General features: G+C 37.7%; 1 protein-coding gene across 5 annotated transcripts in view; it reads left to right on the forward strand.

Annotated features, from left to right (window-relative positions):
- The window catches only part of brinp1 (bone morphogenetic protein/retinoic acid inducible neural-specific 1), a 104858-nt gene that overhangs the window by 54817 nt on the left and 27029 nt on the right, over positions 1 to 23012 (forward strand). For all 5 annotated transcript variants that reach the window (XR_010911603.1, XM_067484509.1, XM_067484508.1 and 2 more), the window contains 2 exons: positions 302 to 471; positions 17326 to 17431. Coding sequence is in view for 4 of the 5 variants with exons in the window: in XM_067484509.1 (XP_067340610.1) it covers positions 302 to 471; positions 17326 to 17431 (276 nt within the window). In the remaining variant the exon portion in view is untranslated. The remainder of the gene's footprint in view (positions 1 to 301; positions 472 to 17325; positions 17432 to 23012) is intronic.

Raw genomic sequence — 23012 nt, forward strand, 5'->3', positions numbered from 1 at the left:
GGAAAACTGGGGCATCTGGTTTCTCAAGCTAAATCTGCTTGCCTTGGTATTCAGACCTCTGACTTATCTTTTATGTTAACAGCTCCACTGGCTGCTGAGATAAACCTAAATTGGACAACTCTCATAACTGAAGATACTGTATATGCAGCACATGAACATTGTTTATTCAGTGCACCTTATCTGAAGATCTTTCTTTCAGTGAAGACATAAATTTATATTTGATATTAACCCTTACATCTTATTTAAATGTCAGTTTTTTTTAAGTTTCTAACCTATTTCCATCACTTTGTGCAACCTGTAGGAGAGGAGGCACTGACTATGTACCTCGCCAAAAACAAACTGGACAGAAAGCTCGCCAACGCTACCCAGAACGTTGAAGCCCTTCATCAGTTGGCCTCATCATACTTCATTGACCGTGACGGCACAATGAGGAAACTGCATGAGATCCAGATTTCCACCAATGCCATCAAGGTTAGTGAAAATGACATGACAAAAACTGTTTAAGTTCTGATACATATAGCGAATTATAGCTCATGTGAACCATCTGCTTTGACACTCAAATAAACACCTTACTTTTATTTTCCCTAGAAACAGATGGTGTATAATAGAAATGAATGAAACAGAAATACAAAGAGTGCTTACAGATACATACTGTATGTTCTAATCTAGGATAGTAAAGATTCGTTTTCATACGCAAAATCTCACAATTGTTTCCTGTGAGCATATTCACCTGACTAAGATACCCGTAGTTACAATATCAGCTGTTTGGGCCATTAGATTTCTGAACTGTGTGGAGACCGCTGTCTACTTTCTACAGTAATTGCAGTCATTCGCATGCTCATTTACCCAGGGACAGTGAGGAGGGTGGGCTAGAGAGCAATTGTAAAATGTAAATAACTCCAACTAAAACCAAATAGGCCAGAGTTGTGGAAAAATCCAGCCCTTGTGACTACGTTTCAGTAATTAGTCCAAGTACTCGGTCTTGTTTTATGTACAGTACAAATGGGAGGAGGAAGCTGTTCCAGCTTGGATTAAGGTTCAGCTTTATCACTCTCCTCCTTTTTTTTTTAAAGATACCATTTTAATTTTTAGGATTCTTTTAATAAGAAATACAAAAAGAAAACACAAAATGATTCCTCCTCAGTGAATTGTCTGTATTAATAAAAAGGTGGCTTTTGCTTAATGGGCTGCTGTAACTCAACTGTCAGAGCAGTCATCGACAAATCCCAGAATCAGTGGTTTGATTCCCTGTTTCTTCTGGCTACATGTTAAATAGGGGTGTAAATTGCTCGCCACTAGAAGATCGTGTATCGATCCTCTGAGCGAGCAATGTGATGATTGCTGATACATTTAGGTATATGACAATTTAATTCAGGGGCCTGCGATCAACATAAAATAATATTTCCCACAATCAATTACAGTTTTATTAACTCATATTAACTCAAACATGCAGCCCAAGGGGGGGGAATTAGGTTTTCCACTGTGCTTTGCTTTAAGTATTAAGGGCTGTTTGAATACAAATAACAAAATTTTTCACAGTTACTGGGAAATAGCAGTGCCATGTTGCTGACATTATCAGTCAGTCAAAGGTGCATGCTATTTGTCAGGCATATTCCACTGCTCACATGTTTCTCTTAAGATTGTCGCAGAATTTGTGTGTCACTCAAAACACGTGTCTGAAGAACATAAGTCTTCACATCCCAGTGGGTGTCAATAAAATAGTAGGTCACAGTCACAAAGGCCCCTGTTGTGCAAGATGTCCAGCCGTCTGCTGTGATTGTGTCTCGGCTCCACAGCACTACAATCAACACCGATTCTTCCAGCTCCTAGTGTTGTTTGTGCAAATTACATAGGCTCTGTCTGCCTGACCATCATTTTAATAAACTCACAACACTTCCATACCCACAACTTATTTCTGATGGGAGACTACTGTATGTGTTTGCACATTTGTCTTACATGCTGCTAAGGTGCTGTGTTACCTGCGCCGATTGTCTCGTTTCAAGGAACAAGTGCTTCAATAGAAATGCATACAACTATGGCTGGCATGAGTGTGTCAAAACAAATATGAGTTTTTAACGCGTTGATAACATCAATTGTTGGTTACTATATACTGTTGATGCATCGATCAAGACTGATGAAACCCTAATGTTGAAGTGTATATTACTTTGGCAAGACACTGAACCCCGAGTTCCCCCTGGTGTGTGCTACTTTAGTTGTAAGTGTCTTTGGATAAAAGCATCTGCTAAATGACTAATTGTATTTGTAATAATATTAACAGTATTATATTAAATTGGCTTGATGATCTACTTCTTTGAGAGAAATGTGTCTGTTAAAAAAACCTTTCAAGCTTTGTTAAAAACCTCACATCCCCTCTTATACGACATTAATCTATGAATTTGAATCTTCAAAAAGTGTTGTGAGGCTGCTGACAGATAATTTTAAAAGTCCTTTTATTTTGTTCTGGAAAAAAAAAAACGGATAAAAGACATTACACATAAATATTTGAAACTGTCATAAAATATATTTGTTTATATGGAAACAGTCTGAAAACCTCTGAAAAACAAGCAAACAAAGCTCCAGGTAGAAATGTGTTACCTGCCAAAGCCAAATTTTACCTACACTGTGTGAGTTAGCGAGTGTTAATTTCAAGCCCTAGTGATCATAATTATTGAGACTTTTCTGGTCTTCCATGGGTCTGCAATCACACAATCAACACAATCCTTACCGCAAAGCAGATTGCAGATGTGAAAATGGGCTGCACCACAGAGAAATTGGAATGTCCTATGACCATATAGACTTTCATCCTGCAACAGAAAAAGAGGATCCCAGCTTTAATACTCAATTCTAACTTCTGCCTCAGAGATTTTGGGCTTTTGGAATCACAACTGTGAACCTCAGTTACAAAGTAAATACCCCAAGATATGGGAAATGTATAAATCGGTAAGGAAAAAATAAGCTGATGTCCAATTTTAAATTCATTCATTTAGGAGCAGCAAAGCTTTTTGACATGTTGCATTCTGCCTAATGTAATTTGACACTGCAGATCTTGCAGCTGGGAGATCTATTATATCAATAAAATGGTGCAGAATGAGATGCTGGTATTTTTAACACCCTGTGTATTATTAGCATCAAACACATTTTATATGAATATGTAAATAATGTCAATAAAGTCTGATCAAAGATCAAGGACAACCTGGTTACAGTGACATATTTTATCCCTAACTGCACTGTTTGCAGGATTTATATCCTACTATTTTATACATGATAGAATGTATATATAGATGGTTAACTCAGACAAGATGCAGTTACTGGTCCACTCTGAAAAGATTATTAATCATCTTTCATGCACTAAACACCAAATATTTTTTATTTGTTATTGCTGGTGCTCAAACCAACTGATTTTTGCAGTGGAGCTCGGCAGGAGTGCAGGCATCCTGGACACTCAGACTACTGAGCTCCATGAAAACTAATTTGAACTTAACTCTTCTCTCTACATCACCAGATATCCTCTGGACTGCCAATTTCCACAAAAGTACAAGCTCAGGGCTCAGCTTGCTGGCTCATCTGGCAATAGTAACACTAATTCATTGCATTTTTCAGTGCATTTAATGAACCAATTAAATGTCTTGACTGCATTTGATAGAAGAAGAAACACCTAACTGAGACTCTAATTTGTGTTAGAAGTGTTAGAAAGTACCATACAGTTTGTACATGCAGACACATATAGACACATACAGTAGCTCCTCCTAAGATTGTGCATTCAAACTAGGCCATATACAGTAAATTACATGATGTATTATTATTATTATTATTATTATAATTTGCAAAATGCAAAAAAAGTAACACCAAATAAGTGTTGTTTGAAACCTTTAACCCTTACACTTTCTAATATTACATACACTTTTATGAGATTTGTTTCTTTTTGTATTTGTTTATTACATAATTGGAAAAGACCTGTACATGCAAACCTGCACAAAAGCCTACAATCGAACTCTCCCATACCTCCACCAGTGCTCCACTGAATTCAAGGAGCATCTTCTTAGCTTTTTGTTGTTTTGAGTGACAAGTGGATTAAGGGGCTCCGGCAGATGAGACTCCAGGTAGCAGAAAGTCAACCATGACAAAATTAAGCAGACCTGACAGTGGCTGCTGAGTCAGTTTCTTAGGAAGGAAAGGCAGGGGTGTTGAGTGGAAAGAGTTTCCAGACAGCACACACACACACACACACACACACACACACAAACACACACATGCAGTTACTGCAAAGCTGAGTGGACTGCATATCTGCTGATCAAGACTGATGGACCTGTAGCATATGTCAAGAGGTGAGGCTTTGTCTGGGTTTGGAGAAGATTGGCGACTGACTGAGTTAGGTAGTGGGAACGCATGCTTGCAAGATAGCTTGTCTTTCACCTATCAGATATAGAATGCTCTGAATTAGCAATGAGTTGTTTAGACTCACAATTGTTGTGTCTTGCTCTTTTAACAGAAAAAAAATGCAGCTTAATAGCTTCGTTCTATCAAGTGAAACAAGCATGGCTGTGTACACATGGGTGTACACTAGGGATGTAAACCACAAGCTTTGTCACGATATTAACTTATATTAATTCTCTACGCCCAAGGTTCTGATGTTCGCTGGTGCACAAAAGTAGGTCACAATTTGATTTTGATTTGATTAAATTCAGGGTCTGCAATCAATGGGAAATGATATAATATACCTTTTTTACACAATCCTATTTCAAAATACAATGCCTATTTTACAAAAACAACCCACCCTCTTACAGCACAGTAGGAGTTTTGTTTAAAAATACATTCCCACTTTGTGTCCCACGGTATAGTTGTGAATAGTAACTCTGCAACATTATTAGTCATGAGTCGTGTCTTTTCTACTTTTTCATATTTGTCACAAGACTGTCACAAGATTTGAGACACACCTCAGTGAGTGTGTCACTCAAAACATGTTTAATCCCAAATTGTTTTCTTTGCAAGTAACATGGGTTTTTTCAGCCGATCTATCTTTTATTCCCAATACACTGCCATCGTTATGAGTTATTTCACACGGCAGAATACAATTTTCTTGTTTTAATTGTTTTGTTGTGCTTGTTGTCCAATGTCAAGAGGACACACGTTGGAAATGAGTGCGGCAGTAACTTCACTCAACTTACAGTTGGTTAGGAATACTGAATCACGCTGAACCAAGTGTTGATACATATTATGAAATTTAACTCTACACATACTTTTCTGTTTTTAATGATGCACAGTTTTAAAGGTAAATTATTGACTTGGCCAAAACAACCAATATGCCCAATGGGCCTTAAAAGCCTCAGGTTGTGTGTGTGAGGGAAATTGCTCAGTGGTAATTTCATTACGCAAATCAATGATAAGCAGCTTAAGATGAAGCCTAAATTCTTGTATTATCTCTAGATCCCCGGAGCCCAGTGTCAAAACGTATTTGATTATTCATTTTTTATACATGAATACACTAAAAAAACCTTCTTGTGCTCTCTTTTCTACAAGGTATATTGCATAAACCTTGAGATGTCTATGCATCGCTGTACAAAAGTATTTTGATTTGCACGAGTTTTGAGTCTGATACTAGCTGTATACAATTTTAGATTTTCTATTTTAATGATTATATTGTCAGATAATGAGATTTTAAAAGAACTCAATCTATTCCAGACTTGCATGTTGAGAAAGCCTAAATTAGAAAATATTAAATAATATTTAATTTAATTTCATATTTAATATTAATTAGACTCTACAAAGTTTTTTTTAAAACACATTCGGAAGAACACAACCTGTAAAAAAACTGAACCAGATTCTCAAATCCCTAGACTATAAATAAAGGCAGCATAAATTGCAGTTCTCCAGTCACGTCGCCAGCAGACAGACAATGATCAGAATGTGCAGAGGAAGCAAACTCCAGCAGAAGGCACAGATCTATAAACACATAGAACAAGGGCTCTGCTCCTCTAATATTGATTCAATATGGCTGAGACCTGCTTTAGAGTGCAACCTTATGATCAGAATGGAAAACATGTGTCAATACAGCAGAAATTTCCTGTCTGCAAGTAAGCAGCTTCAAAGTCAGGTCCACTTTGTTCCACTGAAATGTTGTGTGGGGTAGTTGTAAGTTTGCTGTCTGAGTAAATTATCATTTTACATCTAAAGTTAACACACACATTAAAATTGTATAGTTTTAGGGGATTTTCTGAAATAGTTTTTCATGATTGTGAGAAACTAACAAATGTGTATGACATCCAACCTCTCTTCTACATGACTTAAAGTGAGAAAACCCTTCTTTTGTGCAGTATGTCTATATGCCCAGACATTAACAAGCAAATGTATGCAGATGGCCTTATGCACACCCACTGGTGCAATGAATATAACTGCTGAATATCTGGATTTTGTTTCGCTGACACTAAATACACTGGATATGTACTTTCTGTTCTGTCAAAGATAGATTTCCAAAAATGATAATTACCAGCCTAAGGCAAATATTAAGGTGCAGATTCTAAAGCTTGTGTCATATTTGATTATACATCAGTCTCTCTATTTTAACTTAGAAAATCAGATTATTATTTTCATGGAAAATACAGCACACACACAAATTCATGGATTAAAAAAATAACAAAATTAAAATGGTTTTAAAGAAAATCTTCAGAAAATGATTTACTAATTAGCACAATTAAGCAGATACACCTGAAATAAATTAGTTTTTCTTATCAATGAAATGCTGGTTTTCTGTGGGGAAAACAAAACCCAAAACAACTACACAATATTTCAACAACAATTTTTATTTCATTTTGAAGAAAAAAAAAGGCTGTAATTTGGCATATTGTGCAGATGTCAGGGACAAGCTGGTGGATGCCCCCTCCCATCGACAAAATGTCCCAAATGGTTTGCCGCCAACTTTTGTTTGGCCGTTCGCCTGAAATCATAGTTAACTATGAAAACTGTTTCCTATGATGGATAGCAGTTATCCTAGAACCAAAACTAAGAGTTTTAACTTCTTCTATAGACCTTTAGGAATCGTCTGTTGCTTAATTTGGTAAATTTGCATGCATGGTTTAAATTGGAAACCAAGAATCACTGTACGCATTACATCTTTGGCAGCACACTGGTCCTTTTATTTATGCAAATGGAGAATTTTCCATTTGTAAACATGAGTGAAGTCTAGTAATAGTACATTTTAACAAAACAAAATACATTGTGTATTTTGTATATTTAAATACGATATGATTTAATATGATAGTAAAATAATAAATACATTTAAAAAAAGATATCTGTTGTATATAAAAACAAAATGTATAGTGTGTATCATTTTAACAAGCATTATTTGATTAACTGTGTCATTATCAGACTACTAATGAGGCGCCAGAACAGTATGCGAACATCAGGGCAACCAGCAGGACATATAACAATCAGTCTTTGATGACATCAGACATCTGTGCAAGTGCTAATGCAAAGTTTTCTCATTATAAACGCAGTTGTCTTTTCATCACTGAGAAATACAAACAATTGTTTGATTGTTATTGGACTCCTACAGGTTTTACATGCTGTGCAAACTGCAATGCTTGGAATACTGAAAACACATTATAGAGTGCTTAAGTTTACATGCTAAATTGGACCCTGAGGAGTACTGATTTTATTGTTAAATAAAGTTCAGTAGCAATCAAAATCAGTGAGACTAAAAGTGTCAGACATGAGCTACTGTATGCTGTGAATAACATGCTTTGTCCATGTATGTTTGTTCTGTGTGTGGCGTAGATCTAAATGCTTTACTCTACTAGACTATATACTATGTGCATAGTGGCTGGGTGAATTTATCAATACCCCTGTCTTCCTGAGCCGTTGCCTTTCTTAAGGGGTCCTAGCTACATGTGAACGTTAATCAAAACCAAGACATATCCCCACTGTGCTGCTGGGACCCTGGTCTTATTTACCTGAGATCTCCTATCCAGAAATACATCAGCTAAAACAAATGCTTTTTGTTCACACCCCCTTGTGCATAAAAAACAGACCAAAAACAGAGTTGCGTAATACTGGGTTAGGGTGTAGAATAAGTAAAAAAATATGAGCATTTATACTTACAAAAAGACAAGTTAGACAGTTGTGGATGATACTAATTAACTAACTAACTTATGTTTGTCCTTTTCGTTTTTTTAATTCCCTTATGTACACACTCATATATGGCATGCAAAGATACATGTATACAGAAACAAACAAACATGTACACGGCGGAATCATAGAACTGAAGAAGCTGGCCTGGGGTTACAATATAATGAGACTGTACAGTAAGGGGATGGGGAGTAGGAGTTCACGCTATACATCATTTATCTCCATGAATGTATCACAGCTCTTGTATTAAACAGAAGAATATCACAAAAACCATCCTGCACAGAGGTATTATCCATTTTTTACTTATTCATAAAACACATTTCAATTGTTCTTGGGCCAAAATCTGTGCCATATATACACCCACTGGGGTGCACAGCCCTAGCATATCTTCGTTTAATGATCCTGGTGCTGCAAAAATAAATCAGTTAATAATAGGGACATGATAATATTTTTCCCACTCCTGTATATTATTCATTACCAGGGTTCTAAAGTAAAATCATATAGGCAATACAAAGAACGGTGTCTTCCCGCTGTGAACAATATCATACCTTGCTGATAGAAATAAATGACATGTGGTTGTTTGTCTTTGTGTGGCTGAACCTGATTCCTTCCAGCTAGGACCCCAGTGGTGAGGGAGGGTCATTACGAATGAAAATAAGATACCCAGTTGAGTGTTTTAATGGTTGGAAAAATGCCAATTTTATGACCAAGTGTCTTTCTTTAAAAAATGTGTGATTATGCAGTAAGAAATATGATTAGGAACTGACTATTTATACACGCTTGTGTGCGATACCATGACTGTATGCATAACAGTGTACACGTGACTGAGTGTGTGACTGTGCCATGTGTACTGTATATTCATCCATGCATGAAGTGTTCAAGTACGCATTCCTGGGGTGTGTGCTTGGTGCATCCCTCACAAGGTCACCTGTCCATACCGTTACTCTGGGCAGATTTACACCAGCGTTCAATATGCATATTTCCTGATGACGCTGCAGTGCTGTGGGTGGTGGTTGAGTAGCAGATGCAGCCATACTATCCGATTCCCTATTTCTACATTTCACAGTCCAGTCATGTGAACCCCACGTGAGGTAAGGAAAATTTAAAGTGGCCATATTATGCATAAATTAGGGCTCATATTATATTCAAGGGCTCTACTGAAATAAGGTTGTGTGATTTCCAATTCCAAAAAGTGCTTATTTATCTTATAATGGCTCTTTATGTAACAGCTCATCAGGTCAAGTGAGCGAAATGATTCGTTTCAGCTACTCTGCAAGTCCCCCCCTCCCCTGAGCCCACTCACTTATAAATTTGCCAGTGTACAGAACCCTTGCTGTTGGTGTATATAGTGGGTGTGGGAACTTAAATTGTGGTTCACTGGTCAGTGGTTCGATCCCCAGTCCTGGATATATGTCGAAGTGTCTCTGGGCAAGACACTGAACCCCCAATAGCCCTTTTCCATCCCCAGCTGTGCAGTGCCGGGCCAAGCCCAGTAGAAATTGGGTGCTTGGGGAGGGTTGTGCCAAAACTGTGCATAATCAACATGTGGACAATGATCCACTGTGGGGACCCTGAACTCCTGGGATAAGTCGAAAGGACAAAAAAAATAAATAAATAAAAAATATACAATCAAACAATAGTAGTATATCAGTAGACATAAAACTTATAGGACAGACCAAAACCTGGGCTTTTGATTTACAGCATGTAAACACATGGTCACCTTGTGATGGGCCTTTGAACTTTCCATCAAAAGCATAATACGTCCTCTTTAATGTGAACGTATTGTTCTCTGGCCCTGACTTTTTTGGAGCATTTTGCATTTGCAGTAATTTCCATTAATCACAAGCAAGAATCACATAATATATAGGCAGGGTTGGTTTAGTTATGTTTAAAATTGGAAATAACCCCAAATTTGATTTGAGTATTTTTCTATGGACAACATTAGCAAGGACAACAGGAGAATTTATCGGAATTGTCAACAGAAACTAAGGTAACTAAAAGTAGGACAGAATCAGCATGAACTTCTAAACTTATATAACTCATAAACGGTGGGAACTCAGTTGCTACATTATCTAGAACAAAAACACAGAGAGAAATAAATTGAATAGAATAATTAACATTCTAAACGTGAACCGACATATTAGAGACTAAACATACACCAGAGTGAAATGAACCAGGAGACTAACAAACACATGAGTACATGACAAGGGGGATGTGAAATAGCTGGGTCCAGGACAGGGGATCTGGATCAGGTGAGTTCTGATAAGGATCGGGTAGGGACTAACTCTAGCAGAGGGTAAATGTAGACAGGGGCACAAATGCAAGCAATCATGATTAATGAGGTGAGTAAAGTGACTGAAATGACTCTAAACAGGAAGTGGGGCTGAGGAACTACAAAAAAAAAAAAAGCCGGGAAAAAGGAAAGAGTGTTGGGGAAAGTAGGGTGAGAGAGAAAAGTGTGCTTGAGAGTGCGTGCTGGAGAATAAGGGAGAATGAAGGGCAGAGACTGATGGGAAGAGGGAGAGAGACACAGAAGAAGAGAGGGGGAGTGCAGGTCTAGGTACAGACAGCGGGTAGGGAGTGTGAGTGGGTAGACTGGTGCAAGGAGGGCCAAAAAGAAAAGGTGGGCAGAGTCCAGGGTCAGATCTATGATAGTAATTTTCTCAGTGTTACTTCAAACGAATGAAACAGATATTAGACTTACTCTAAAAGAAATGTTACATTTAAAACATTTATACAAAACTATTATGCAAATTTGCCTGTGAATATACAGTATCCCTCAAATATTACTGCATCCTCCCTTCGATGTGACTTACAGTAATAGCGTAGCCATATGTAATGCGATATGAACCAGCCAGAAAAAAGTGTCCTTGGAGATCCTCCACTACACGGCTTGGAGAATTACTGAGGAGCATGTCTCTTCACTTCTGTGTAACCAGAAATAGCAAGTCATTAAGAAAATGGCAGGTGATGGGCAGATTAGCAAGGCTCAGCAGAGACAATATGTAATGAAGACAGTTCAGCCATACAGAATTCTTCTCTGTCCCACTCAGCCATCTTATTGCCTTCCTCCCTGGTTTTTCTTATCTCACATTGCTTCAAACCACCTTTTCATTCTCGCAGTGCTTTCAAGTTAAAATGCAACTTTGGGGACACAGTATAATGTGAGGTCTGGTTACAGAGAATATATGCCTCTCACTGTGGTTTGAAAACAGAAATGAGAACACTGCTCCCAAGACAAGTCAAAGGAATTATAGAAATAATGAAAGCTCCATATGCCATGATAATTTTAATGAACTTGTTAGAGTGGTATTATTGCACTACAGAAACAGTCGAGACACATCTAAGGGTGATATCTGCACACGATGACAATTTATCTGCCTTAATATTCACAGGTTACCAGTGACAATTTGATGCTAAAATAATAATCTGTATAAAGATACAAATTATTAATTAAGTGATTGTCTCTGATTAGTTTATTTTCATTCAATATACAGTATGATGAAACAGAGCCATATGAGTGCATAATCCTGCAAAAGACATTTTTGGCAACAAGTGAAAGAAAAACTCTTTATTTAACTGGAAACAGCCTAATTTTCAATTTCATTATAATTAGGGACAAAAATGTTATGACTCTTACAATTGACGTCATGAGAAGCCTACAATTATCATTGTTCAGTCACAGTGCTCCATGATAACTTAAGAATATTTTGCAATATTTTGTCTTTTTCAATATGTATTGTATTGTGCAATTGCAAAATGCTGGATGTTTCAGACTCTTTGTATTTAGGAATACTATAAATTGCCAAGTTACAGGATGCTAATGAGATTTTAATTGGTTCTTTATTAAACGCAGGTGCATTGGTAAAGTCAACCATGCAAATGATTACACAAAAACACACAACGATATCATCATGTGTAAATAATTCAGTGTACACTGCATAAAGTGTATTGTTTGCTACAGGTCAACTAGAGTGATCATCAGCTAAAGTGATAAACATTTATTTAATCATTTTAGGACATACTGTAGGCATGTAGGTAGGATGTAAACATGTAAAACACATTTTGAAGTATCCTGAAGGTCACAGTTATTGGCTGGTGTATTAAACAACTGCTTATGTATGTAACTGGCTGAGACAAGCTCATATAGACTTCATTTTAACAAGGAAATAAATTAAGATCTGGTAATTGAATCTTGACATACACGGTACCTGCACATTCGCCTACATGCACCCAACAACGCTGCACTTTATATATGTCACCAGGAGGAATTTTTGCATTTTGAAAAACAAAAAAGTTTGCACAGACAGATAAAACTTTATTTTCTTTAACTGGGGCCTTGGGGAATAGTTCCCGACGCCAACAGAAAACACACTAACAGAGGAAACTTAGCATCTCATGTGCATCATCTCTTATTTACTCGGTTGATGATTTTCTTGATGACAGATGACAATTAGAGAGGATGTTCCAGAACTGTGGTTTCTGACTGTGGGCTGTGATACAGTGTGGACCCAGTGGGATTCCACTGCTGTGTTCTGCTTAATAATCCAAATCCTCTAAGTCCCCTTCAGCCCACTTCAGTTCTTTGATTGCTCCTTGTATTTTTACTACATTATACTCCATTTTCATAATCTGGTGCACAGCACTATTATGACGTATGCTGGAGAGAATGAACAGAAGGGGCCTCAGAAGTCCTCCATGCTGCTCTCCTAAGGTCAATCCGATTGCAAGGATCAGGCTGTAATTCACAAGGTTTAATATGTCTCAACCAATGTGGGGGAAAAAGTTCTTGAAGAAAATGCACTGTATTGTGCTGTGTTTGGACAGCTGCACACGTGGTTATGCACAATCCTTAGGACACGTGTGACATGTTTGTAACGACTGATGTGAATAGGCCTCAGCTAGCTTGTTCATTTGACTGCTTTATCACCTGGGAAGATGTCCGCAGGCGACAGAGGACAGATATTCACTTTGCTCAGTCACCATGGATCATGGAACACAACCTTTTGTAGGAAGTAATTCATTCAGTGATACGCACAACAAAAAGGGAGGAAAAAGGGCACTGTCAGCAGCTATCAAGATGTTGCGGTGTGATAGGCAAGTCTAGCTCTGTAATCAATCTGCACATGCATTTTATGCAAGGCCACAAAGTGCATTTCAAAGTCCATTGCTTTGCTTGAAAGAAAAAGGAAAATCGGACGTGTTTGGAAACTGTGGACCAGTTCTATACAAATACAATCAAACCATCATTTGTGTTGCATAATCAGTAAAGCAAAGTAAGGTATTAGAAAAAACAGAAAAAATATTTTTGACCCGACATAGGAATATATAGCCTATGTGCAGTTTGCATCATAAAAATATTAGTTATACATGTTGACTCACAGGTGAAATTAATAAGGTCTGTACTAAGCAAATGAAACTACTGCATGGTGATAGTTGTTAGTCTACAAAGCATGTACAGTATGACAGATATTGTAAACCCCACCTACATGTTTAGGTCTAGTTAAGTTGTGGTTTTAGTAAAGTTTTAGTGTCACCCAGGCAGTTTTGTACTTTTCTTGCTTTATCTGTCTTCACCACACCTGGAGGGAAACTTCTTTGTCTTGTTTTTATTATTTCATACCATAAAGCATGACATTCCCTGTCCTCATGCATAAAGTGATAGTCCTCTGTGGAAATTAATTTCAGATTGCTGTTTCTGTCTCACATAGGGAACACAGCACGCTTGCAATACAACAGCAGGGCTGCTTGAAGAATTCAATTTTACTAACCATTACTAACTTATTTCCCTAATATCCTATTCTGTGTCATGGTGGTGTGCGTGATTTTCTTCTAAAGAGTAAACAGAAAGTATTTTAGAAAAACTAAAATAAACAGGTTTGTGTACACTCGATCAACTTTGTAGTGTAGGAAGGATATCACTCAGGCAAAATCTGAAAAAGAACATGTAGCATAGGGGCATTAAGTTGACAATTGTACAGTTTAGAACATCACAATAATACTGTTAAATCACTGTAGTGGCTAAAATGTTCCCCAGGTGTCACTCTGTAGTGAATGTATTCCTAGTCATAAATGCGTTTTTGCCAAAGCCACATTACGAATGTCATTTCAGTGCAGTAACGGTAACATATACTATACTGATTAGCATATTCAGAGCAGTGTAATTCAGATTTCTCTTAACAATGAAAGTGATTAAACAATACATACAGCTGTGGTATTGCAACACTGTCACGTGACTGTCTTGTGTCTTAAAATGACGGAAATTGCTGTAGCAAGAGTTACTCAAGAACAACCTCACTAAATGCCAAGATTGTTCTCCTACACAGTCTGTCCCTGTCTGTCTCCTCCTGATTTTCCTTTTTTTTTTCATCCAAGCGCCTGGTGCTTAGGGTAAGATATACATCTGTCTAATTTCTTGCTTGTCAGCCCACCATCTGGTGCAGCATCAACATTAAAGACAGGAAAAAGTGGTATTGCAGTGTCAATCATAGACACGTGCTCACATAGACATTACTGTGCTGGAACCAATAGTGGTGGACGTCTTTACAGACAAATCAGTAACTTTTGTTTATTCCTCAATGTGATGCTTTTTACATTATTCCAAGTGCAAGTATATGGGGAGTTTATTTTCGGCTTTATGTTTATACATAAACATACAGATTTTGAAATATCCAAAAGAGTTAAACATAATATTTAATGTGCATTTACCTAGTACAATTGTTATTTTATCAAACATTAACTAATGGCAAATTTTTATTAAATTATCAAGTGAAAACGTTTCACCAACATAATTTTCATTATTTGACTACTTGGAGCCTGTTCCTGTGCTTCCAAGAGTAGTGTCTCTGTGCTCTCTTTCAGTCCAGCTTTGTCCAGCCAGTGGTAGGATTTTTTATTATTAGTCACTTCTTCCGATACATGCTGTGCAGAGGTTTGTCCTTTCATGATGCTTCCTTCTCATGTATCTCAGGTTTATGCTGCTTGAGGTATCTACTAAACATGTCATCAGTTGGGGCCTTCTTCCTAATGAAATTATGGTCTTTTATACTTTATAGTAACTCTGACCCTGACTAGTCCCGGCCTTGTTCCTTCTGCTTGGTGTACAGTCTCAGGATGCTGGATTTGGGGAAACCTCTGTGTATTGTAAGGAGCTTCCTTGCCTTGATGCCAGTTGCCTTTGTCTGTGTTGATAGCCCCGACCTTGTTCTTCCCATCCAATTGAGTCCTTGGGACTTGTCTTACTCTTTAGGTATTTGGCAGTAACTGCTTTCCTTGTGGCTTCTTTATGGTTCCCATCTGCCTGTGGGATGGCAGGGTACTTATAGTTGTCCTCAACATCTGTCATATTGCCTTCTGTTAATACAGTCCCCTCAATTCTGACTACCTCACCATCCCTTGTTACGTACCATCCCACCACATGTATACATTTCTAATGACATTCCAATGTCATGGCTGTAGATCCGGCAACTTTTTTAGGCACATCCTTTTGCCTAAAAACTGCCTAAATAATTTATACCCTATATTTCAAAAAGGTGCTGGAACCATCCTTAGAGAATTAGGCCCATATGGACATGTTTGCTTCACACAGTTGCTGCAGCTAAACATCCATGATGTTAATCTCCGGCTCCACCCCATCCCAAAGGTGCTCTATTGGACTGAGATCTGGTTTGTTTGAAGGCCATTATGTTACAGTGCATTGGTTTGGAAACCAAATATTTTTAGCTTTGTGACACTGATTGTTATCCTAGTGGGAGTAGCCATCAGAGGATGGGTACGCTGGTCATAAAGGGATGGACATGGCATCAATATTCAGGTACTGTATGTTCTTGAATTTAACGATGTTCAAATGGCACTAAGGGGCCCAAAGTATGCCAAAAAAATACCCCCCACACCATTTCACCACTAACAGCATCCTGAAGCACTGATAAAAGGCAGGATGGATATATATTGTATTGTATATTGCAAATTCTGACCTTACCATTTGAATAATGCGGCAGAGATTGAGACTTATCAAACAAAAGAACATTTTTCCACTCTTTTGTTGTCAAATTTTGCTCCACTCTTGTGAGTTGTAGCCTTAGTTTCCTGTTCTTAGCTGATCAGAGTGGCACCGTTTGTGGTCTTCTGCTGCTGTAGCCTATCTGCTTCAAATGTTGATGAGTTGTGCATTCAAGGGTGCTCTTCTGCATACTTGGTTGTAAAGAGTGATTATTTGATTTGCCGTTGCCTTTCTTTTAGCTCATACCAGTCTGGTAATTTTCCTTTGACCTCTGGCATCAACAAGAAATTTTCACCTTGAGCAATTCCGCACAATGGATATTTTCTCTTCAGATTATTCTCTGTAAACCTAAAAAACGGTTCTTTAATATATTTCTACAATGTCATTTTACTCATTGAAACTTTGTAAAAGTACTATTAGCAACTATTGGAGAGTAGCAACTTCACGCTTTCCTTTATTTTCAAGTGGAACCTCTTCAAGGTCTCTAATGTAGAGGCTGTGTATTTGAAAGCAGCCTCTTCACATCTAAATAGCATCATTTTTTTCTTTTGACAGTGGTTTCGTGTGGGCAAGAAGAACCACTGTTCTATTGTTTGGAACAGAACAAGGACATAGTCTAAGACAGCCAGTAATGTGTCTCCCTCAAAAAGTATTTAAAGGTGACTCTGAATGAAATCATATTTTTGAAACTAGTTTTACATGAGATGCACTATGTAGATGTTTTTTGTTTGTTTTTTTTTTAAATCCACTTAGGCCTTATTTTGAGCATTGAATTGAGGCCTGACATTATGGCTCTTGGGATCAAAAAAATCAGATCATATAATGTGTTTCTTTTGTGAGAACCTGTCCACGTACATTTTATCACTGCACAATCTTTGTTTTTCTGAGAGTCACAGTGTGTTAAATATTCTAGTGTGAACTCCAATTAACACATTTGAAAGTCTAAGTCAATCAAAAAAGAGCACTGCGTAATAATGTTAGCAAGTGACATTGGTAATGGTTGTGCAGTCTGTTGATCTCTAACTACATATCAGAATCCAAGGTAATACCACATACTGTACATGCCAGTGTTCACTACTAAATGATGTGCATTTAGTAGTGAACACCTATATTTGGACTTCTACACACTAATTTACACGCTTGGCACAGTTGCATTTCCTTTTTTCTCCAATGTGTCTTTCATTTGAGTCCTAATTCTCTTGCAGGTGACAGAGACACGGACAGGGCCGCTGGGATGCAGTAGCTATGACAATCTGGACTCAGTTAGCTCAATCCTTCTGCAGAGCCCAGAGAGCAAGCTTCATCTCCAAGGTAAATAAACCCAGCATATTCCATATGCTGTCCCATGGTGTTGGACATCACAGGGCAGCAGGGTCAATTCATTTTGGCATCTCAATTCATTTTGTCCTCTGAAAAGAAGAGTGATCTTTAGGCATACAGCACAGGAAATGTTCATAGGTGTCCTAGGAAAACAGTTTGCACCTCTGCATTTAGAGTAATATAATTTCTTTAAACTGGGGATTGCACTGGGATGGATCTGCACCCCAGTTGCATCTTGGGATTGCAATACACTTCTCTATGGTTACAAGATTATATTCTTAAGTCCTTTTGAAAGCTTGATGAAAGGAAAACCGTTTGCAGCTAAGAGCACTTGTGAGTACAATACATAATAAGACAATTACGAACAGAATACAGGTAATTTACTTAATATTAGATACTTTACAGATGCTGATTTATTTATAGTCCATCAACTAATCTCAAAAAATGTATTAAAGAAATAAATGAGTCCCTTAGAAACATTTCTTATTTATACAGGTTTCTTAATCTTTTACTAGCATTTCACTCACATAACGCACATCATTGGATGTAAATCCTATGCTGGTACCCATTAGTGGATGTTCTTTTAAAGAAAAATATATTCTGTCCCAAATACTGACCCAAGTAATAATTAGCCCAAAGAAAAAGTGCTTGGAGTGACAGTTACCCAGGGGTGGGGGTGAATGATGAAAGACATTGTAACTGTGGTCAAGTGTTTGACTAGAGCGATTGGTTCTTTGATTCTTTCAAGTCTACACAGGATAATAATACCAGTTTCAAAATCAGAGAGGTTTATGTTCAATCAAACCCCCACTACCCCTATTCCTTTCCTCTCTGAAAGGATCATTACTTGTCCTCTAAAATCAGAGAACTAAGTGGTTTGTCAAAGAAACACTTTTAAGTCTTCATTGCCACTTACTCAAAGGACTCTATAGGTTTTGAGAAAAGCCTTATTGTCATGCACTAAATGTATTAGCTTTGTGCTTTGAAGACTGTTTTGTCACCCTACTGATAGATGACAGGCCTGGAAAAGATTTTTTTTTTTGGCTTGATAATAACCCCAAGAGAATGGAGAAGCTTTTCCGATACGTTTGTGGCTTATATTTTTTTATTAGGCCAAATTATTGTCTGTGTGTGTATGTATGTGTGTTTATGCATTTTGTGTGTGGGCAAAGGGTGAGAGGAGGTGCTCAGAGTCCTCCTGGAAATGTGTTCTTTTAAGAGCAATTATCCTTTCTTCATTTAATTAGAAAGACAGCTGATGGTGTAACTTCTTCAACAATCATAGTGCTCTTCAGTGCGCTCTTCAAAGTGATGGCACTTTACACAGCCCATGAAGAGGCATGTAGTCAATGAAGAGCTTTTAATGTCCATGCCGCTCCAATACATTTAAATCAGGATCCACTCGTTTAAACCAGTTTTCATTCTGTTGAGAATGCAAGTATACAGTAAGCATAACAGTATTTTACTAATAAAGACTGGGAGACTTGTGAGAGAGAATGGCAGGGATGGATACCAAAACCAGATGGTAGCTACCATAGATTAAAGTGCCTCATGCCTCATGCCCCATGTCGATTAAAACATTTGCCCTCTGGTGATCTAAAATGGACACGACAGGAACTGGAGGCATCACTGCGCGTCACAAGCTGATGCTAATTAGCCTTAACCTGATCTGGTAGCTGCTAACTATCAGCTTAACACAGATAAAATGTCGGAAGCTGAACAGGTTGACACGTGGCCGTATTTCACTAGAAAGGATAAAAAATATTTTAAAGCAACTTTGCATAAAACTAATAGAGTGTCTGACAGCATACAGAATACTACTGAAAGCAGAAGGATGCACAATGTTTGTCAGCTTGTGTAACTCAATCCCAAGCACATCAGCCATGATAACGGGAGACAATTGTGTATGACAACAGCAGCCTCTCTTTTGGTTAGTAAAGTACTCAGACATGTGTGATGACTTCAACTTCTACATTCAAAGCATTCACCTTGTGCATCTGCCTGTCAAAGATAGCACGTTTTTAAAGGTTGAGATGATTTTAACCACTTTATCTACTGACAGGTAGCTAATACATAATAGTATATAATAATATTTTCATTAGTAATAATAGTAACTAAACCTGTCAAGTGTATAGAATGAAAAGCATAACATTTCCCTTTGAACTCTAATGGAATAAAAACATAAGAGGCTTAAAATCAGTTACTTTACACCCTTGGATTTAGATGCTAATATATTGGAAATATAAAAATGGCTGATAAACACTTTAACTCTATATCAATTAATCTGGTTATTTAGGGAAATATGTTTATGGTAAAAATCAAATGTCATCTTAACATAGCTAAATCAGTGATGTAATTATATTACAGAATAAATGTAATGTAATCCCCTAAAATGAAAGAAAAAAATAGGTAGGTAGCACTTTAAAGCTTGGTAATAGTGATGGTAATTACTTGCTAATAAAAGGTAACCTTTCTGTAATACTGGTGAAACCACATGAATTCTGTCTAATACATCTACAAAGTATTATGTATGTGTAATATGCATAATACAGGCCAGCGCCCCAGAATTGAAACCATGAAGGGAAGTCATGGCAGCACACAAATCCCACCCCCTTCTTGTTAGTGAATTGATTTTTTAATGATATAGAAAATTATGTATTGTGGTGCAGTTTCTTTGGTCGACAGGCAACATGAGATATGCCATAGGAGCAGAGGGAGAGATACAACAGGTGTATTTTCCATTTGGTAACTAACTGCAAACATTTGGAACTTACCTGATGCTTCAGTCAGCTGCTCTTACCAAATCAGACCTCAGAAAAAGGTGGAACATGGAAGGGGTGGATTTATGACCTATATTAGTTTATGGCCTATATTGCAGTGTCTGCAATATTTTTTGCAATAATTATAAACATATTAATTTAGTTACATTGTTAATACAGAAATGCTCCCTCCCTTTTACTTTTTATATGGAAAATATTGTACTCATACTATATTACCTTGTAAACAATATAATGACATACTGGTAGCACTTTACCTTACAGCTTGATAATAGCAGTGGCTCAGTGGCTCTCACAACTCAGCCTTGAGGGGACCTGCAGCCCGGTGTTACAGCTGAGGAACCAGTTCTCAGGTGGTTTTCGCAGGCAGCTGGTGCAAGCACCTGGGTTTGAATGCTTTAAACATGGATAAGACCAAACAGGGCCTTCTTAACAGCTCAGAGTTAATGGACAGGAAAGTTAAGGAAATATCCTAAAAGAGAAGGCTGCGTTGTTATATGAGTTCAAACTGCTCAAAAGTTAAACAGCCAAGCCAGACCTGAAGGTGACATTTCTTCAGACTGAGCTGTCTCAAAAGAACAAGACAGAATGGAATGCTACCCTAAAATTTAAACCACTAAGCTTGGAGTAAGCTATGAATGCTGAGAGAAGACCAAGGAGGCAGAGACAATGTCAGACAGGTGGAAGAAACTTCCAGATGTATGGCTCCACTGATCATGGTAGAAATTGACCTGGAAGTTAAAAGACCTTAGTGGGAGGAGGTGAGGTCCCATTTCAGAGCTGAGCACCTGGAGGTCACCTGCAGCTTGAAGGGAATGTTTCCTCCATCAAGAAAGATAGAAAAACATACACCGACGGGCCACTTCATTAAGTAAACCTGTACAATCCAGTGCAATCAAATACAGCAGCTCTGCCATGAATTTTTCTTTTATAATGTTATAATTTCCCTGTTTTGATCTGTGGCTTTCATGAATTGTGGAAGTGAATCTTATTGACAAAGAAGCGAAGAACAACTTTTTATATTTTGTAGAAAGATATTTCTCTATAAGAGCTGTTATTTTCTTATATTAACAATATGGTCATGATAACGAGGAGCGTGTGATGTTATTCAGAAATAAACATTTTTTCTGTCAACATGTCAATCATTCAGAAACAATTGAGGCTGAAAATACTTGTGCATTTTGTATAAATAAATTTAAATGTGATATATATTTTCCCTCGTAAAAACCAGCTGCAAAACGTTTAGGTGTAAAACTTAGTCACAGACATTATCATAACCTGGATTAAGCTGTTGCAGATACAAACAATATAAGCAGACCATTTCAATAATAAGCTGAGGACAGTAGAAATATAGAATGCACGTCTTTTATGGAGGAACTAAGACGCAAGGAAAAAGACATGAGCAAGCAAAAGGACGATGCTTCCAGGAGACTCAGGATGTGCCCATTGTCATCAATACAACCATATTACCAGCATGGCTAAAAATTACACTTGTCTCACTAATGCTTGTGTTTACTCTTTGGATATTTTCAGTCTAATGTCATTTCTCAGGAAAACAGACATTTTTGTGTATCTCTGTCCTCGGCTTGTAGACACGCAGCATAGCTTTTTTACTTTGAATAGAACTTATACATATGCTGATACTGTATTATAGGATGGAGTAGAACAAGCTTGCTTTGAGCATGTATACATAATTTGCACTCGTGGGCATATACAATTGCCATAGGTTAATCCTTCATTCAGTTGGGTCAGAAGCTCTCGTCTTCTTTCAGTCCCTTGTCAGTAGGATAATGTTCTGTATTTTTTTCCTAATGTTCCCAGACAATTTGGTCTTTTATGTCTCCAGGCGATTCATTCAGCTTTAGAACAGGTTATTTTTCAGACTCTACTGGCATTGTTAAACCATTGATTATTATTCTTGATCACTAGAGTCTGAGCTGGAGTTTGAGTGTAGCCACTGTCCCCGACTGACCGTGGCCTTTCTGGGTGGAGTTTGCATGTTCTCCCAGTTTATGCTTGGCTTTCCTCAGGGTACTCCGGTGCATGGTGCTTTGGGTAATTGTTATGTCACAGATATTTGGGATTTTAACTATGAATATGAAATTGGTGATCTGTAACCTTCATATTTGCTTTGGTTATACGCATTAGAAATATACAATCTCAGTAGCAGCATTCAATTACAAAGACATTAGCAGAAGGTTTTGGAGAAAAATGTATTGAGCTTCCAGAACTAATCACATTACGCCCATTTTCTCTGCCATGATCTCAACATTAACATCTGGGAGTGTTGCCATGTTTATGATGTAGACGTGTGGAATTTCACATTAAGAAAGTCCTTTGTTGGTCAGGTGTGATTACTTGATCTTCATGTGCTGTAGTGGTTATAATGGGTTACCTGCATACCTTTTTGTTTGCCTAAAACACAGTTTAAATCGTTCAAATTTGAGGAAGATGGAGGAGATGAAGCGAAGGAAAGGGGACTTTGCATTAAGAAAATAATGTAATAGCAAGCAATTGCATTTGGAAAAACTAATAGGATAGTAATAAAATACACCAACAGTTTCTAGGAAGGGGGGGTCCTCGCAAGATGGTGCCCCCTGTGTCCCCCCACTTAACATGGCTTGAGGGGAATGTCACATTCTTAAAGATGTAATAATGGGCTGAATAAACTACTTACTGTGTCTCAGTCAACAATATAGGTGCAGAAGTTGTAGTTGCTGGAGAAATATTTCTAGCTGTAGCAGAAGGGTCCATTTGAAAGTTACAGTGTCACAGGCAGAACAGACAGGCCAACC

The sequence above is a fragment of the Channa argus genome, chromosome 18, assembly GCF_033026475.1.
Source record: "Channa argus isolate prfri chromosome 18, Channa argus male v1.0, whole genome shotgun sequence".
Lineage (NCBI taxonomy): Eukaryota > Metazoa > Chordata > Actinopteri > Anabantiformes > Channidae > Channa > Channa argus.